The sequence below is a fragment of the Rhinolophus hipposideros genome (assembly GCF_964194185.1).
Source record: "Rhinolophus hipposideros genome assembly, chromosome: 12".
NCBI lineage: Eukaryota > Metazoa > Chordata > Mammalia > Chiroptera > Rhinolophidae > Rhinolophus > Rhinolophus hipposideros.
This window is the reverse complement of record NC_138058.1, coordinates 57846759-57867271: the sequence shown is the minus strand read 5'-3', so window position 1 is coordinate 57867271 and position 20513 is coordinate 57846759. Positions and strand designations below refer to the sequence as shown.

At 45.9% G+C, this 20513-nt stretch overlaps 1 protein-coding gene across 1 annotated transcript in view; it reads right to left on the bottom strand.

Annotated features, from left to right (window-relative positions):
* Nucleotides 1-20513, bottom strand: part of ALK (ALK receptor tyrosine kinase) — a 642106-nt gene that overhangs the window by 278584 nt on the left and 343009 nt on the right. Inside the window, exon 4 of the mRNA XM_081068072.1 lies at nucleotides 14249-14450. Coding sequence (XP_080924198.1) covers nucleotides 14249-14450 — 202 coding nt within the window. The remainder of the gene's footprint in view (nucleotides 1-14248; nucleotides 14451-20513) is intronic.

The following is a 20513-nucleotide window of genomic DNA, read 5'->3' as shown; positions in this document are numbered from 1 at the left end:
AGCAGTTAAGGCTGCCCTACGGTGGGGTAGTCTGCTTTGCAAGATGGTGAGCAACCTACTGGTTCAGAGAGGTAAGCCAAAGCCAGATGAGCTCTGGAACAGGCTCTTGCATTTGTCTGGGGGTGGTGACATGGGTAAAAACGGTTGAATTCAATTACTGTTAAGGTTCTTTTCTGCTCAGTGACTCTATGACTGAAATATTTTCCAAGTTCTGTTAGTTACACTATGTCTTGAACCCCTGTTAGCATAAACAGTCATGTGGGAATGTGAAATTGGAGAGGTAGCCACAGAAGAAGGCCAAGACTCAAGAACCATGAACATACCATGAAATACAGGAGTTTTTATTTTCATCCAAACACTGGCTTTGTCAACCACCAAATTTCCTGGCTCAATACCACACACAATGAACCTGCTGCCACCATCTCCCCCTAAACCCCAGAGACCAGCCTTAAGTTCGACAAGGTAGCAGAAGGTTAATCAAGAGAGTTGATAGACAAGCAAAGATTTTTAGAAATGGAAATCATCTGGGTCTATTGAGAGGATGACCATTCACAGGGCAACTCGAGGCTCCTGAGGGAAAGTGACCAAGTGGGGAAACTCCAGACAGAGCACTCACTCTGAGGCCTGCGGTAAACAGCCGATGGAATAATAATTAGAATTTCATGCAGTCTGGGAGGAATTTTAGTCCTGGGAGAGAAAAACAAAATAATGGAGGGAATATTTAAGGAACAGTTGGAGAGAACACAATTGGAATTCATTCTAGCTTGTCTGAAAGATAAAAACTCGACGGGAGTGCTTGTGCTTAAGTGGCGATGTAAAGAGTAGTAAACTAAGGAGAGGGAGAAATTGGGAGGAAAATACCAAGTAAAAGTCTCTTGTAGAAAATTACGGGGGGCGGCGGGGGGGGGGGGAAGGAAGGTATATAGAAAATTACCCAGAAAATTGGAGATGCTAAAAGGGTCACAGAGAAGGCAATCAGAAAGCATGGGAACCATCTTATTTCAAGGCTAATGCATGCCAGCATTTGCTTAGCAGTGAATGGTCAGGGAGACAAAAGGAGATGGCGCAGGCTAGGACACTCATTATACCTGGGCATAGGTAGAAGGAAATGAGTTGTTTTGGAGGATGGGGATGGAATTTTGGTCAAGAGCTTGCTAGATGCATTTTTTTTCCTCTTAAAACCATGTCTCAAGTTCTCAAAGAGTCCCTGGCCCAATTAATTTGGGGTTTGTTTATTTAATAAGCATTTCTTAAACACACTTTATGAGTCAGGCACTGCTAGGCATTGGAGACGCAACGATAAATAATGCCCATCCCTATTTTTAGGGAGCCGAGCTGGTGAGAATGATATGTAAAGGAACGAATGTGGCATGGTGCTGAGAACTCTGTGTAATAGAGTTGTGGAACAGGCAAACAAGTTGGTGCAAAGGATGGTGTAATCAATGCTGCTTGGAATGGGTCTAGGGTCTCAGGAAAGGTTTGGGAGCTAAGACACTATTTCTTAAAGGAGAAGGATTGTAATTGGTGGTCATGGAGGCAGGGGAAAGCACCAAGGCTTGAAACAACTTGTTTCACTTGGGGAAACTATAAGGTCCAAAGGAATCAGTAAGCCAGGCTCAAGAAGGGTGGGGCCAGATCAGGGTCACTGCCCTGCTAATTAGGAGCTCAGACTTGATCCTGGCTTCCCACAGGGCTTCACCGAAGGGTTCCAAGCAGAAGATTAATAGCCTACAGTGTTCACTTGCCAGTTCTCTCATCAAGTTCTTGATTTGCCCCATTTTGGCACTTCCTGATGCCCAGGAAGAGTCACTAAAGTTACCATTCTCAGACTTCAAGAAACATTTCACAGAATTAACAACACAGAAGAACCTCACACTCCTTCAGATGAACTGAAAATTTGGGTCACGATGCAGAGCCAAGGCGGGAAGAGCACAGCACACAGCTCTCTCCTCAGGTTCCCACTGTCTCCCAGCCATTTGGGTGAAGTTGCCCAGTGGGGTGGAGGAAGGCCCCAGACCCTCGGGTAACCTGGTGCGCTTGGGGGCAGGGTCTCAAGAAACATCCAGGCCACTGGCAATGGTAGTTCTGGTGCCGGGGCTCAGTCTGCTCTCAGTTAATAAGCTGGGGCCTCCCCTGAATGCCCTCTCCTCTTTCTAGCCACCATAAGACGTACCCACTGGCAGAGAGAAAGCTATCAGTGGTTTGAAAGCAGCAGTGGGAGCACTCCTTCTAGGAGCTTAGTGATGTAAGATCCTCTCAGGAATAGACGCTGCACCAAATCCACGTGTAGATTTTGTAAAGCCTTTTAAATGTGAAATCCCATGGCTGATATAGCTCTTAACTAAGGCTCTGATCCATAAGAAAATATATTTCTGTTATAAAAAGCAAGGAGTTTAGCTAGATAAGTGAGTGTGGTGCTAGAAACAAAACAAAGGGGAAACATGGAAATAGAAGCAGGTCAGGTAATGGAAAATCGGGAGGTAAACTTGAAGCCTGGAGCGAAAGCAAGGCTGAGCTGAGCTATTCAGCAGGCGGTGGTATTTCTTTACTCATGTGGCATCAGCGCCGGTTGCCTAGGCTTTTTCCAGTATAGATAGAAGCACTGATGATTCCATCACCCGACTGCCTCCTCACCACGGACAGCCCTATAGGTGCAGGCGAGGGGGACTGGATTGGCGTAGAGCTTCAGGAAACAGGGAAGCCAAGACCACGCTCTCTGGATGGATGTTCAATAACTTTCTGCAGGACCCGGCATAACACTTTCTAGTCCCTGTTCTCAGGGCTGCCTGCTCGCCAGACTGTGCTTCTGCTGTGGGCCAAAGCCATAGAATTTTGCCCTTTATTTTGGATGGCAAGCATTACTTACACACCATAGGAAATATGCAGCTCGGTATTTATTGAGAAGAAACAATGGTTCATCATTACACCATGATTTTCTTAATGGTTATTTGGTGATAAGGAGGCCCATGGCACAGTGATTTGGAGCCAGACTATCGGGGTTCAAATCCAGTCTGCTCCGTAATAGCTGTGTGATGCTGGGAAGTGAGGTAACCTCACTGAGCCTCAGCTTCCTTCCTATAAAATGCAGGTAGTAAAAGTGCCTCCCTCGCTGAGTGGTGGTGAGCATATTATAAAGCGAGGTGACACATGGCAGGCTCGTAGAACAATCCCAGGCACCACAGAGTAAGCACCAAGTAACTATTTCTCTTACTCCTTGCTATGGTCTGAATATGTTCCCCAAATCCATATTTTGACACCTAACACCCAAGGTGATGGTATTAGGAGGTGGGGACTTTTGGAGGGGAAGCCCTCATGAATAGGATTAGGGCCCTTATAAAAGAGGTTCCCAAGAGCGTCCTTGTCACCTTCCACCATGTGAGGACACAGTGAGGCGTCACCCTGTGAACTAAGAAGAGGGACCTCACCAGAACACAACCATGCTGGCATCTGATCTTGAACTTCCAGGTTCCAAGACTGTGAGAAATAAATTTCTCACTCAGTCAGTGGTATTTGGTTACAGCAGACCACAGACATTTCCCCTCCTGCTCACTGCTGCTCTTCTTCAAATGAAGGGGCACGCGGGAAAGGCGGTGAGTTCCGACTCTGGCTGCCAGGGTGCAGGCTCACCCCCCAGCCAGCAGCCTCACTCTCCCTACCCTCTTTACGCGTTGGCACTTAGGAGCCAGCAGTGAAAGGGCACTGGGTCCCTGTCCACTCGTGGGAGACACTGGCTGGTAGCTGGATCATGACAAGGCCCACGGGGCCAGTGCCATTTGTGGAACCCTGAAGGGGCTTGTCAGAGGAGGAGACCTTGAACTGGGTGCTAACGAATGAGTAAGCGTTCTCTGGTGGAGAAGGCAGGAAAGAGCACTCCATCAGGGATAATGCACCTTAGCTACTCTTCCTACAAAGGGGGAGGGACGGATGGATGACAGGAAAGCCCTGGACTTTAGACCGATGTAACCAAGAAATCAGAATAGCGTGTACTCTGAACTCCACCTGTGCTGAGGGAGACAACAGTTGCATTCATGGAGCATCTATAGGAACTTGGAGCCCTCATCGGGGAGGAAGATCCTGCCAGAGAGAAGGAGAAAGTGAGGAAAGTGCTGGGACCCAGGGTAAAATCTCTTGAGTACTTACAGCAGGACGTTTGCTACAAGAAGAGGTGTGGGGAGCAGGGTGCTGGGGCCCAGGGATGAGACATTTCTGTCTGGAGGCTGTCTTGGTGGGGAGGGAATAGGTTTTATTGCCACATAAGCTGGTGGCACATAGACACAAAAGTGTGAGCACTCTCAGAGACTGGATAGGGGCAAAGAGGCTGAGTGACAAACCCAAAGGATGGTGCAGACACAGCACACTGCCTACTTTTTCAGGCCACCAAGCCTTGGCATATATGCCTTCCTCTCATTGTGTAGCTGACCACCCACTTTTCCCTTCAGAGCCAGCTCAAGTTGTCTTCTCTGGACCAGCTTGCTTGCCAGCCACCAGCATTCTCAGTCATGCACTCTGCACCCTGTTACCCATGCATATACCCATTACAGTCCCTTCCCCATCACATCCTAACTGTCCCTTGTCATCCAATGCCAAACCCCGTCGTGAACCCCTGAAGGAGGATGAGCCATTGGAGTCCAACCAGTGCCTGGGACAGATTAAGACTCATAAACATTTGTTGGCAAACTGCATGATGGGATGAATGAGTGAATTCTTTGACACCAATGGTCTCTCACCAAAATCCTCCACCTATTTTCAATATCACTCTCCCCACTGGGAAATGGTGAGGCTCAGTAAACAGTTCTGCGATGAGAAGTGACTACTTCTATGCATTTTGACTTCTCTTTGTATACAACCTATATTAATCATTATGGGATTTGACAAGATGTCATTCTGACAAGCCAAGGGGTTACAGGTATTCACAATTCTCTCATCTTCCTTGTGTTCAATCCATCAACTATCCAAGGCAGAGTGAGAAAACGAAAGTAATCTGCTCTAAAGAACCCCACTATAAGCCCTGGGCTGTCAAATCTTGAAGGTCAAAGCTGGCAGAAGCCAGTGGTCTTTTCATTTATTTTTCCTGACGCCCATCAATGAAAATGATCGTGAGTAAAAGTTGTACCTGCCAGGAAAGGAACTGTCCTTTGTACTTAGTGGCAGCCTTCACAGCTGAGGTATACTCTGACAGCTGCTTCCTGAGCCCTGGGGAGGGTTACACAAGTATCCCCGGGCGTGGGCAGAGGGTAGATAAAAATGCTTTTCATCTTGTTGTCAGTTGGAGATTCTTCTGTGATTTTGGAGTGGGCTTTAATTTTCAGACCCAGAGCTTAGGTTTAAGAAAAATCGCATTGTAGAACTACCATAAATTGACCTGGTATTTATTCACCTAACACAGAACACCTACTGTGGGGAATACAGGTGCTGTGGGGAATAAGAAGATGTACAAGCCAATGTCTTGACCTTCAAGGCTTGTGGCCCAGAATTAGAGATCCAAAAATCAGATAAGTTTTCCTGAGAAGAGCTTTGTCTGCCTGATGAGACCAGGTCTCAGTTTTCTCAGAGCCAGGCATGAGACCAGGGTTCAACTGCAAGAGTTGCTTGTGGAAACAACATGAGAAAAGAAAAGAAAAAAGACCCCAAAGATCTGTGTGCCCCTGTGTGTTACTGTGACTACAGGCACATCACTGAACCTCTTGGAGATTCAATTTACTCATCTGTAAAATGAGGGTAAATGATATATACGACATGAATCGCAATGAAGATGAAATGAGTTGATGGATGTTGATGAACCTGGTAACCTGAACATGCACTACACAGATATTCACTATGAATAGTAACACAGTATCTGCCCCCTGAAAACAAAAAGGAGTGCCATGGCTCTTCTGTTAACCTGGGACCTAGATGAGAGTCAACACATGGCATTCTGAAGAACAAAAATGGATGGTGGATGGTGGTTGGATGGATGGATGAATAGGTAGATGGGTGGGTAGAGGGATTGATGGGTGGATGGATGGTGGATGGGTGCATGGTGGATGGGTGGATGGATGGTGGATGGGTGTAGGGGTGTATGGGTGGATGGACGGGTGGAGGATGTATGGATGAGGGGATGGATGGTGGATGGATGGAGGCTTCCTCTACTCCTCTACTAAAAGGTCTGGATCTCTCTAGTCCACCTGTATTCCTCTCAGGTGCCTCTGGCCTTAAAAGCCACAGTATTTTTAGAGAGAGAATGACAGGTGTGTCCTGAGTGGACCAGCTGGTAGAGACCAGTTCTATACATGGCCTTAGATATACAGCAGTCACCTTAGATTGGGGGCTGCACAGGCAGAATCAGGGAAGGGGTAGACATTCTTGTCATAGCCTGTACACGCATGCAAGGAAGAAAACCGATTCTCCACCCTCAAACAAGTCCATCTCACCTCTCCAAGCCTCCTCTTTGACTTTTCTCCTTAGTATTTAGTAAATGGTTATCAGAAAGCTACCAGCTTATATGATGGACCAATTCCAGCTGAGGTTTTAGCTCTGATACCTAATTTTTAATGCATACCAAAATCTCCGTGGCATTTTCTAAAATCCATATGCTCATGCCCCTTCCCAAAACTATAATAATAAAAGAATCAGTCGGGATGGGACTCAGGCATATGAATTTTGTAAAATGCATGCTTCTGATTTGTATTCCAAAGACTTGAGACCTATCATGTCAATGACTTAAAGTCCAAGTGCTCTAGAGAGGAAGGACTAGCACTTAAGTAGTTGTTTCAATATTACTACTCACAGGAGTGAGAAATATGGTACTCAGGCACACTCAGTGGGACTGGGACTTTGGGGTCCAACTTAAAGAACACGGTGGTCACTCCAAGAATGAGGAGCGTGAGATTGCTAAACTTGACTCTCCTCATGCCCACTCCCCCACCACCCAAGGCAGCCCTGGACCCTTTAGAGGTGCAGCAAGAAGGTAGGAGGTAGGGGGGAGCACTATTACCGTGTTTCCCCGAAAGTAAGACCTAGCTGGACAATCGGCGCTAATACATCTTTGGAGCAAAAATTAATACAAGACCCAGTCTTATTTTACTATAATATGAGACCGGGTCTTATAATATAATATAATATAATATAATATAATATAATATAATATAATATAATATAATATAATATAATATAATATAATATAATACAATACAATATAATAATATAATATAATAATATAGTATAGCATAATATAATACCCGCTCTTATATTAATTTTTGCTCCAAAAGACACATTAGAGCTGATTATCCAGCTAGGTCTTATTTTCAGGGAAACACGGTAGCACCCTCTCTGTGTGTTATCTGATTTAATCCTCACAACAGCCCTGTGAGGTGAGCCAATTATTACCATTTTACAGATAGGAAAGCTGAGGCTCCTAGAGATTCAAAGACTTGCCCAAGCTCATACTGTGTGTGGGAGCTCCCTCTCTGCACACTTAGGACCTGAGTCTCATGACTACCCTATGCTCAGAGAACTCCAGCTGCACGACCATTCCCATGCCCAGGAAACATGCCCCTGACAAGCCTGGGCATGAGTTTTAAGACTTTTAAAAATTATCTTTAAATCCTTTGAAGGGCTCACTCTTTTTAGTGTAAATCACTCGAGCATTAAAGCCCTTCTTGTATATTTATCAGTGTGCTCCTCAGACCAGGGGGACAAAGAGAGAAGCTGACACTATGAATGGCTTTGAAAGTGAGAAAATGCTGGGCCTGAGACTAAATCATTGCGACACTGCCACCCGAGGGCATCAGTTTCAATAAACGATCACCTTTTTTATTCCCGGTCCGTTTATCATGCAGGCAGGATCAAGGAGAACGTTGGGTGACGCTGAGTGCCACAAGCCTCTGATTTCCCCGCACTGGCCAGCCTTGCCACGCCACACTGGACTGACTGCAGGTAAACCAGCATAGCTTATTGCAAAGGCAGTCAGGCATCTATTCAGAAGCAAATGCCTTGGGGCATCTTTCCTGTTGCCCTATACTGAGTCTTTTCCTCGCTCAACCTGTTGAGACCAGCCAGTCTGTTTACAGAAAAATTCAGGGTTCTGTACACGAGGGGCAGAAAGTCTCTGTGAGTCGGTAGTGGGTAAACTGTCCTGTTTGCCAGAATGGGGGTGGGGCAAAGAGGAGTCTGGGGTGGGGAAAATCATGTCCTGCTAAGCCAGTCCTGAGTGGCACCCTAAGGTGGGGTGGCTGCAGTTGCAAGATGGAGGAAGCATCCACTCTGGGCAGAGAGCAGCTGGACGCTCCACTTGAGAAGGCAAGAAGCAGAGGCTGCCAAAGGCTGTGGTTGTTCCCTAGCCACACTGCAAATTTGCAGTGGAACCAACTGTACCTCCTGATGCCCATCAATAAGCATCACTTTGGGTTGAATTTATTGGCAGGTCTCCATTAGGATTGTTACTGGTTTGATAGCTGGGATCTTTGGTCAGAAGTGACTGGTGTACATAAACGTGGCAGCTGTGTGGATACCATGCACAGATATGGGCTTTTCTTTACCCAGGGAGGTTGGACACAGATTTTAATCTAAGGGCAGTGAGTTTCAGGACTTCTGAATACCGTTGTTCAGCTGGGAGACAGACCGACAGAGCATGGGAGGCTGGGCTCTGGAGTGTCAACATGGGCACGAGTCCTGGCTGTGCCAGGAGTGTGCACTTTGACCTTCATCCCATCACACCTCTCGGCCTTGGCTCCCCCATCAGGAAATCAACGGGAGAATTGGAACTCAAGTTTTCCCTGAGTGTAGGGGGACGGAAAGGTGAAGCTTTGTGCCCAGGCGACTTATTTACGTATTTCTCTGCCACCCTCTGGAATGAGCCTTGTTTGTGCTATGAAATGGCCCTGATGGCTTATCTTGGCTCAAGCCTGAGTATCATCAAATCTTTTAGGTTTAAAACATCTTTTCAAGTATTAAGAATTCACATGATTGGCAACTTCTAGCCTGCCAGGGCCCAATTCTTCCCTCCACATATTATGTAGTTCTGGTCACACGTAATAAAGTCCCTGGATTCCCAAGACTGCAGGAGAAAGCCGGGCGCTTGGAGAGGAAGGAAGGCTTGCAATGGATGTCCAGCAAGGAGCCCCGAGAGTTGCTGTTACAGCTCGAAACACCACTAACCCTTGAGCTTGTGTTCCTGAGTTCAGGAAGGCACTGACTTCACATTGCCCACTGCTGTGGGGTTGCTCTTTCTAAAACAGCTTTCAGCAGAAAGGCAGAGGTGTGCAGGAGGCAGAGGCAGGAGCTGGGCTGCCTGGGCTGGCTCTGCTGGCTGTGATCTTAGCTCAGCCTTTTACTATCTCTGGGCTCCAATTTCAAAACATCTGCACAGTTGTGTGCTGTTGCTATTTGCCTGTGTGTTCCTTGCTGGACTGGATGCTCTTTGAAAGCCGTGCCCATGTCGTCTTTGGCTGCGTATTCTCAGCCCCTATTATATGAGAGACGCTCAATCCATGGTTGTTAAATGAATGCATGAATTGAAAAGGAACTACAATGCATTAAGTAGCGACTACCATCAGGCAAATGGTGAGCCATTTTCCTTATGCTATTTCACAACTCACCATATTAAGTAGGTATTTTATTCATTCAATTCGTGGGAACTTTGTGGCTTTTAATTTCTAGTTAAGATGTACTATGCCTGCTGGATTCTGCGGCCAGTGGGGCTGGGCTGTTTGGCAGTGCATTTCTCTGCTTTCTTGCTTCTGGCCAGCCAGATGAGCAGATGAACAGGCTGGGCACTCTTTGTCGTCATCTGTCCCCTCGGAGATCCCAGCTAAAGCCAGGCCACTGTAGCAGATGAGCGCCCACACTCTGTGATTCATTAGACCTCAAGCACGCTGCTGCTTTCCAGAAGGAAGAGAGCAGCTGCTGGGATTCCCTGACTGCCTTCCCTGCCTGCAGCCTCCACACAGGCTGCCGCTCCCCCTGATGTTGCCTGCTCACGACTCGTGGCTTCCGGGGGGAATCGGTGGCCTCTCTGACTTGTTGTTGCTCAGCAGACTACTGCGTCAGGCTCTCCCTAGCCCACTTTGCTGTGACAACTTCCTCCCTTGTTACTATAAACGCTGAATGTTGTTTTCCAAATATCAGTCCCCAAACCACCATGTTCTGTTCTGAGAAGGAGCCAGCCCCATTTGTAATCATCACTGTCATCACAGCCAGGATTTCACTGTGTCCCCCTTGCCACACTGAGGACTGTGCTCCTGGGGTTCTCGCTGACATTGAAGGGGGGGAGCGTCCAGAGAGGCAAACTCCTTAGGATGTCAAAACCAAAGGATTCTTGAGACTGACACTGACCCCGGAATTAGAGAGGGAATGAGTCTCAATCCTTTGTGCCCCAATTCTGAGCCAGCGGAGCAGAGCAGATTAAGTAAAGTATTAATGGCCTCGTACATTTACATCCAGCTCAGAGTGCAAAACCCTTCGCACATGCAGTATCGCACTGACTCCACCCACCACGTGAGCAGGCCTGGCATCATCCCCACTTTACAGATGGGGAACCTGAGGTTTGGGAGGAGATAGGATTTGCCTGAAGTCATAGAGCTCTTTCATAGAACATCCTTTCGTGGACCATCAAAGGCTGGGCTTTTGGATCTCTTGCACCTCTATAATCCTAACAAATAGAAAGTAGCCAATAAATGATTGTTCATCGAACTGATGATTGAATAGCGAACTATGACTTACAGTCAGGGCTTTGATTCACAGCATAATAATTTTTCTGCTGCACTACTGTGGACCAGTTGAGCTCTTCCAGCAACGGGTAAAACTACTCTGAAGTCAGGCTGGTTATGTTCAGAACCCCTCCACCCTGTTTAGCTGGTGACTTTGGGCAAGTTATCTAACCTCACTGAATTTCCTCATCTATAAAATAGAAGATAATAACAGTACCTGCTTCCTGGTGTTGTTGAGTATTAAATAAGAAAATGCATGTAAAGTGCACAGCAGTGACTGGCTAGCACATCTAGAAGTGCTGAATAAGTGTTAGCAATAGTTATTATTATTCAAGGGTAGGGACTGGTGTTATATATCTTTGTAACCTAGGACCTAGTACAGTGGCTGACACATACACAGGAGTATAGGGCTCAAGACACTTGCCCACCAATACTGACGCTCGTCATGTGACTTGAAGCAAGTCCCTTCCTTCTTCTGGGCCTCAGTTCCCACACCTGTCACTTGATGAGGTTGAACCAGGTAAATCCCAGGGTTCTATTTATTTCAGTAGTTCTCAATGGGGATGATTTTGCACACACACCGTATACACATACAGTGTATAATCATACACTGCATACTCAACAACAATGTCTGAAGATATACATATGATTCTTTTTTGTCATAACCAGGGAAGGTACTACTGGCATCAAGTGGGTAGCGGCCTGGGGAGCTGGGGACCGCACGCAGGTTAGTGACCACAGAAAGAATTGTCTGACCCCAGACGTCAATAGCGCCAAGGCTAAGCAACCCGGATCTGACTCTACATAAATACCCAGAGCTCTCTGAATTTCTGGACAAGTGCCTGTGTCCTGCAACTTGCCAAGGTGCCCAGGGCAGTAGAGTTCCTCCATCCAGCACAGAAGTCTAGGGGTTGCCCCTTCAGATGCCCCCTTCTACCCTTACCACATTGATCTTGCTGGAGGTGGGGAGGCTGGCTCAGGCATCTTTACTTTAAATTTGGAATCATTCCTGCTCATCCCCAAACTCCAAGATGGCTCTGCCAAGGCTAAGGGGAGAACATCTCTGCACAGATATGTACTAGCACAGCCTGAGGCAAAACCCCTGTAGGTATAGTAGCCATGGGAAAGACATCAAGTCAGTGGCCTGTCCTAGCACCCCTACTCCCCTTCTCCTGCCTCAATGGCCACCCTCCACAGGGCAGACCAACTCTGCTGATGGAAGAGTCACCAAGGGAAGAACATGCATTGGCCAGTGGGGTGGACCTCGGGACTGGTGGCCAGACAAGCCTTAGGGGATGTTAACAGCCTTTCTACACTACGCAGTCTTGGTCCCCGTGTTCTCACCACATATAGGGAAGGCTGTCATCACATGCCCCTGGGCCCTTGAGGCGCCAAAGAATCTAGATCATCTCTTTTTGTAAGGTTCCTTCACTTTCCATTTCTCCTTTTCTGAAGCCACCCTTCCCCCTGAGTTCCTGCTGAGAGGCAATGCATTTCCTGGAAAGATCACAAATGAGGAAAGGAGAGGCCTGAAGTCCATTTTGGGCCACATCTCTTCTTATTTTGTCTCTGCCTCAGTTTTCTTATCTGTTAAATGAGAACTCGATTGGTAGTTCTGAGCACAGGAAGATAAAGAGGGGAAATTCTTTCCAAGTCCCCATGGCTACTCACACTGAGGAGCTATCGTGTTCCTGATTATGCCATACAGAGGACCAGACCCTGCTGCTCAGGAAGTGCCGACATCCCTCTGGCATTCTTCCTCTCACTCTCATCTATATTCTCAGCCTACATTTCAGGGATTCCCCCAAACTCCACTTTCCCTGTGACATCAGGGAATCCCCTCACCCCTGACCCTCAACGGATTGATTGCATGAAGTCCCAGCAGCCCTGAGCAGCACTCTCTGGTCTCTGCCAGTCTTGGTGGGGCAGGAGAGTTGGGTGCAAAGGCAGAAGGAACAGTTCATGAGCCTGGGCAAACACCCATAGGATGGCACAGTGGCGGAGGCCACCACCAGCCCCACCCATGGGTGGGAGACTACCATCTGGGCTTCTCACAAGAAAGGGAGGCATCAATTTCAATAAACGATCAAAATGATGGTCTGGAAGGAGGCTTGGCCCCAGAGGATGGCACATCCAAAACTATGGGCAGCCCAGACACCTGACATTTCTGACTTCTGATGAAGAGCGCATGAGGCACTTGGTGGCCCAATAGGCATGTCAGAGGCAAGAAGACGGATGTAAGTTTACGTCTGGGGAGAGCATCCTTCTTGAAGCTAAGATTTCATTCCTGCTGGGATGGTAGCAGCTTGTAGTTTTTTGAAGCACAATAAATACAGATGGGCCAGTAGCAGGGGAGTGGGGTGCAGACTTTCAAGACATTCCTAAGGAAGCTGTATAACTTGACTGGAAAAGCAGTAGTCAGGACCCCCTAGCCCCAGCCCCAGCACACGATGGAAGTAGAGCATCATCATTCGGATGGGACCTCTCTGCAAGGTATTTTCTTAGGGAGAAGCGAAGTCTAAGCTGAGCTAGAAATTAGAGGTCTTTCTCCTGCAAACTTGCCCTCTGTAAGGATCTCTGACCCTTACCGATTATAAAGTAATCATATCTGGTGCCCCTCAAAACTGGGGCCTTCTCATGGTGTTTATCTTATGGAATGAGAAAAGAAAGCAGGCACAGAGATGCCCTGGTTCACGTTTGCTTTCCAATGTCGCCACTTCTAGAGGCACCACGGATCACTGAGGAAGCAGGGGCGTATCTCCTGGACGCTTAGAGGAGTGCACTGACATGGGTACTGGTGCAGCTTCAGTGTTATGGAAGCCTTGGAGCAGGGCTGTCCAAACTGCGGCCCGCGGGCCAACTGCGGCCCGCAATCCATTGTTAATTGGCCCGCAGCAAATTCCAAAACAATATTTAGTTTTCTTAAATAAACCAGGTGAGGCAATACGTACTTCACCTCGAGTGAGTGGCCCAGCTGTTTATGTATTTTACCGCATGTGGCCCTTGGTGAAAACCGTTAAAAAAAGTTTGGACACCCCTGCCTTAGAGGGTCTAGAACAAAGCTTGTTCCCATCTCTGCTGAATTGATACTGTTGTGGTCTCCCTGACCCATCAGCTCTGGGGTCCCACACTCCTGTAGGACCTGCTCGGGTTGCTACAATAGTTTGCTGTTTCCCATCCTGCCAAAATTCTGCTGGTAAAACCCACTTTCCAGCATATTAAATTACTTTCATTTGGCCTTTTAACACTCCCCTTGGCTGTTTTCTTCTTGGCTCCATCTGGACTTTGGGAAATGAATATCTTTAACACCCACTCATTAAATGCCCACTCTGCCAGCTGGTCCTCTGGCCTCTGGAAGGACTGCCAGCCTGGGTGGTTAGGGGCCCCCACAGATCAGTGTCTGAGACACAACCCAGGGAATATCAGCAGTAATGGCTTAATCAGGACCCTACCCCTTAAAGAACAACTGCAAGTTTGAAGTAGATGTCATAGACTCTGGAAATCAGCAGCCAAAAGCCAAATCACCTTTGATAGAACCGATTTTGGAATGGGAAAGGACTTACCCATGCTTCCCGGGAGTGGGTACCAAGAGAATCTCTCTTCCAGCCTCATTGTGGGGCAGCAGTTGGGCGATGTACCTCCCAGAGGGCTGCAGATGCCTGTGCACAGAGACGGCCAGCTTGCAGTGCTCGCTGCTGCTCCTCATCCATGGGCTCAAGATGGTGTGCTTGGAGTTGGCTGAGGTGTTGAGGAGGAGGAAGGAGCCTGCCAAAAGATGGGAAAGTGACTCTGCAGGTGTGTCCAAAGGAAGACAGCAGCAGCTCCACAGCAGGATTTAGAGACCAGTGGCATCAAAGTCCGAGATGCTGGGGGCTTTTCTCTCCTTCTTTGCTCTTCCCTCTCCCTTAGCTGGTCTTTGTAAAAACTAAGCCTGAAGGGGACTTGGGCTTTGTAATCAGGCACACCAAGGTTCTCACTTTACTACCCCTACTTACTAGCTCTATGTCCTTGCGTGTCAGGTTCTTCACTTACAAAATGGGATTGAAAACATTTATTTCAAAGAGTGGTTGTAAGGACTACGTGAGATAAGCATGGAGAGCACTTCACCCAGTTTTAGGTAGGAAGGAAGCACCCTATTAACTAATCAATAGAATTTTTTATTTCGATTGTCTTCTAAGTTGAAGTAGAGACAACAGCTCAAAGATTCTTTGCCAGCCAATAGGCACAACTAACAAAGTCCCATCGGAAACAGGGGAAGAATAGTACGTATTACCTAATCCCCAAAGAGTGACCAGAGTAGGAAACCCATCCCAACTGCTAAGACATTCTGATAGATGTATGTCCTGTTCGAGGGGGACAGCCTAACAGAATCATTCACTCCATAAAAGTGCCAAAAGTGGGGCCAGGACTTCAATGCCATCTTGCAAACATCAATGTAGGGTACCTCTATACATCACAAACCAGGACACTCTGGGTATCCCAGGCCAGGCTATAGGTCATGATTTAAATCAGAGTTGACCTGAGTCCTCCATGTCACATTTAAACCAACTTGGGACTCATTTTACCTCTGCTGGACAATTTAGAGTTTCCCAGCAACTATGGGTTGGCTCTAGGCTCTCAAATGTTCTGACCAGTTCAACGTTTTCCTTGAGAGGTGGGTGGCCTGGAAAGGCAGCATTTGGGTCACCTATTACATATGTAGTGGTTAAGATCATGGCTTCTGCTCCTTTGTGTACTAGCTGAGCGATCTGGGGCAAAGCATTAACTTTCTCCGGTTTCAGTTTCCTTGTTTATAAAATAGGCTGAGAAGGGTTGGCTAAACTCAGTAATCTCTTAAGATCCATTTCTGCTCTTGAGTCTATGAGTCATGTGAATTTGCAACTGGTTTCCACAGAGAAAGCCCTACAAATCCCCCTTGGGGCTGTGCCTGTGGCAGTTTCCCTCTGAGGCACACCAACCCTGACTCCAGTAGAACAGGTCAAGTGACCTACAAGAAACTTATATTCGTGGGGATTACTGTCAGCATAAAAGCACAGCACCATTTTATTGTTCCAGACATTCCTTCTGATGCATTAATTTTACATTCTATGCTCCTGCATTGAAGTTTTGGACCATTAGATGCCGCTCCTCTTGCAGCGGAAGCCTTTTCTATCAAGGTCCCTCACATCGCCAGTGGGAACCAACTGAGTGCTCAGCCTTTTTAGCATCCCCTGTCCCCACACTGCAAATTAGTCTCCTTCTGCACATAACCCAATTTACCACATAGGTGAATGAACTCCAGTAGCAGCCCGCAATAGAGAACAATGCAGAAGACAAAAGGAGATTTCTATGAGAAGCAAAGCATTTTCCAACAAGAAGATATCATGTCAGGGTTGGAGATTTGCAATACTCTGGAAATAGGTAAATGTGACATCTGGTTAAAATCAGGATGGGGTCAGCACAAGCTGACCTAAGCTGAATGGGGGACACGGGATCACTGCTAGAAACTGAACCCTCTGTGATTGTTAGGAAGTTTTAGTGTGGCACGTGGGCCTTTGAAAAGTTCTCTACAACCCTGAGTAAATAAGCTATATTATTACCCTGTTTTATGGTTGGGGAGACATTCTTGTCATGGACACAGAAGTAAAAAAAGAGATTAGAATCAAAAAACTCAGAATTAAAAAGGACTTAACGATCATGTAATATAATAATACCCTTTCTTTTCTAGAGAAGCAGATTGGAGGTCAGAATGGGATGACTTGTCCAAAGTCTTACATTCAAAGTCCAGACCAGATTCCAGGTCTCTGCACTCCTAACCAGTGCTCTTTACCTTCTTTTTGTCTCATTAGCTCACTGTACCTTTATCCAAAAATATGATCAGGATGCCTGTGGTCAAGTTGTGTAGCTCAAGAACTCAGAGGAATAGGAAGGGGGACAGACAGGCAGACGGGTACTGAACCGAATCCAGTTGTTCACTGGCTTCCTTACTCATTCCTTTTTGACCTCAGATTTCATTTATGGGATGCCTGCTCTGATCAAACATCTGAGTACTGGCTTTGCTATGGGGACACCAGACACAGTTCTGGCCTTCAAGGAACTCCAGGACCAGGAAGGGTGGTGAGATGTCTGCAGTGACTACAATGAAAAGTAGAGGTTCTAAAGCCATCAGATATATACAGGTAAAGCACTTTGGGAGGCTCCAGGAAGGAGACCTTAAGCTCCATTGGGAAGATTCATAAAAAAGATGCCTTTGAGCTAGATTTTTAAGGGCGAGGAAGACAGAGATAGTGGCAGAATTGGCTGTGCAGGAATTGAGAGGAAGAGTAAAGGCATAAATGTAGAATGTGTGTAGTGGCGTTTGGCTGCAGAGTTGGGTGTACGAAGAGGAGAAGGCTGGGAAATAAAAAAGGCTAAGGTGGTGGGTGTGTGGGACCAGACCGCAGAGAACATTTAACTCATAGATCTTTGTGGACAATAGGGGGCCAGAAAAGGGTTTTGAACAGCATAGTGATATCATCAGAGTGGTGCTTCAGGAAGGTTAATTTGGTATGGTGGGGGCCGGGGTGGGGGGTGTCAGTACTGACCCAACCTCACCCTGCACCACCAGTCCCCACTAGGCAAGGATGCGACTACATGCAAATGTAAGGTGTTTGTGAGCAAAGGTGCCATGTTGAGGATGGCTTGTGGGTTTCATTGGGGATTCCAATTCTGTACTAGGTTAAAGTGTATCTGTCCAGAGCAGGTGAGAGTTCTAGAAGCACCTCTGGAGACAGAGTTTTGCTCCAGACACTCTGGGGGCATGGTCTGGGGTTGATGATGAAGCCACACATGCCACACATAACGTGTCCTGGTTTGAGGTCCTACTCTAGAGTGTGGAAGGTTGGATTGAAACCAATTTTGGAGCTACTGAAGGAAAGAATGTGGGCAAAATAAAGGACGTGCTCCCTTTTCCAGAAAAATTACTTACATGTATGTGTGCGTGTGTGCGGGGTTGGGACTCGGGGCCCTCCGGCACCACTGTTCCTCCTTTCTGGGGGTGGAGACACATCTCAATTCTTTCCTTGTAATTCAGTACCTCAATAATGGGACTCCTTCAAAGCTGACTGGAAGATGGATGATTTTTCCACTTCTAATATGTGAGATGATGTTTATACGAATTTTATTTTGTACAACTGGACTATCAATAAGAGACTGAACTTAAAGTATTTTCACTCTCAATGAAACTCTATAGTTGAGAGCTATCTCTTCATCAGCAGCTTTCCTCTAACAAAAAAAAAGAAAGAAAGAAAGAAAAATTCATTTCCTAAGCTCCTTGGGATATTGTCAGTATAAATCTTTTAAAGTCAGTGAGAATTTATCTCTCCTCTCCCTCTTTTCTGTTTCCTGTTTATTTTACTCACAATAGCTTGGAGCTATGTGAAGGCTCCTGGGGTCCCTTCTAATTAAGAAGGATGGGCCGGCAGCTCACAGACCACCCTGGGTGTGGGCCATGGGGGAGTGAAAAAGCAGATCAAAGAGCCCTGCTTATGTGGTGCCAGGATAGTGTTTTCCTTAGTATTGGGTTGTATTGATATGTTCAGTGATTAAACATGAAATGGTTATTACTTTTACCTTTGGTCACCGTTATAGGGATGTGTTGCTCTCCTCTCAGGAAGCAGGGCTCAAATTATAAGCCAGAAACCAAGGACCATGAAGCCTGAGGTCAGACAGACACTTTCATATCCAGGCTCTCTCTATATACAGTTCTAGGCTTTCGACAAATTGATTAAACTCTTTAAACCTTAGTTTGCTCAAATTCAATATGGGTACAGCCTGCCTCACGTGGCTGTTGTAGAGATTAAATTAAATAACATGCATAAAGTGGCCAATACAGTAGGTGTGTGATTAATGGTGACTTCCTGCTTCTAGGGGTGTCTTTGTAGGGAGCTCCTTGCATCTATCACTAAACTTGGAATCAGAAGGACTAAATTTGCACCCTAGTGCTGCCAGTACCAAGCTTCCTTTGTTTGTAAAATCAAAGGGTTGGACAGTCTAAGGACCCGTATGGCTCCAAACTGTCCAAACTATCTGCAAGCCCAGAATATTAGCAATTGAAAGGAACCCTGTCAAGTCTCCAAGCCCCCAAGTCCTAAAGACTTCTTCTAATTCACCTCTGTGGGGTTCTCTATACCAAGTTTCAGTCAATTGGCCAAATAATCTGTGAACTGTGATTCGCCGCCCTGCTTCCTCTCTTCCAATTTACACAAATCCATCCCTGGGAAGGGCTCCTGCCTCAGAATCATTTGTTTCTGTAGATGCTTTTGCTATAAGGCTGGTGCCACTTCTAAATGTCTGGGATAACACAAGGCTGGCCTAGCCACATGGCAGGTACTCAATGCCTTTTAAAAATCAAAGATATATATATATATATATATATATATATATATATATATATATATATGTATATGTATATATATGTATGTATATATACATACATACATATACACACACAGACACACACACACACACACACACGACAAGTAGTAAAATTATTCAGAATAGTTCATCATAATAATTATAATCATCCCCAAATCATGCTCCTTTTCCCGAGTCCCAAAAATATTTTTAAGGATTTGTCATCTCTTTTGGTGGCTGCCTTCAGGATCCTAAATATTATGGCACAGTAAGAAAAATGATACCATCCTCTTTCTAATACTTGATCGTTAAAATCCCTTTTTGCTTTTTTATTACTTACCTTGTTAACTTTCCATGGCAAATTTATCACTTGTTCCATCACCTTTAGCCAGACTCTCCTCCCTAGAAGATGAGGCTCTGAGTCTTCCCACCCTCCTCTGCACTTTCCCTTTTCCACAGCTGCCTTCCAAGTCAGCTGCGCTTTTCTTTTCCATTATCAAGGTTGTGTGAGAATGATTAAGTCTTGTGCTTTGTATACAGGTTGAGGCTAAACATCGAAAATCAATAAGCAGAGCTTTTATACTGATAGCTATATACGTTTTCACTGTGGTGAACGAGGGCTATAGTTATAATCTTCTCTATAGATCCAATGATCCATCCCACTCCATGGAAAATGTTTCCAGCATCAAGGTCGAATGAATATTCCCTCTCGTTCTCTCATTGTCACTTCTTAAAATTGTGGTGCATTTTAATTTTCCTTGTATTTGTACTTTCTTATGCAGTTTGTTTTCCCAGAAATGTCTAGCTGCTATTTTCTTTTTTTTTTCTGTCTGCCTTCTTCCTTTCTTATTTCTATTTTTATTTCTTATTTTTTATTTATTTTCTGTCTGCCTTTTTCATTATATCACTAACACTTCTATATCTTCCTTGGAAAATCTTTCTCTTCTTCTTGAAGTCATCGACTACCTGTTTTAATTTGCACCAATTGCTTTCTGGTCCTCCAGTACAGCTATTATTCTGTAATTTCTTTTCATCGGGGACGCTTCCATTAGTCCCACCATCCTCGGGAAACTTCCTCAGGGGGAAATCTCTTTGTGGATCTCTGAATACCTGAAATATTTTTATTTTGTCTTCACATTCGTTGATAGCTTTCCTGGCCATAGTCTCTAGATTAGAAATTGTGCCTCAGAAATTTGAAGGCCTACCTTCGTGTTGTCCAGCATCTGTGTGACTGAGAAGTCTGAGGCTGGTTTTATTGCTAATTTCTTTGTAGCCAATCTGTTTTTCTCTTTTTGGAAGCTTTCAGGATCTTTCTTTAACACGGATGTGCTGGAATTTCAATATGATGTATCTAAGTATGGGTCTCTACAAAAATTCCTCCGTGGCATTTGGTGGGCTCTTTCAATCAGAAAACACGTCTCTCTTTTATCTCTGATAAATCTGTTTTATTATTTC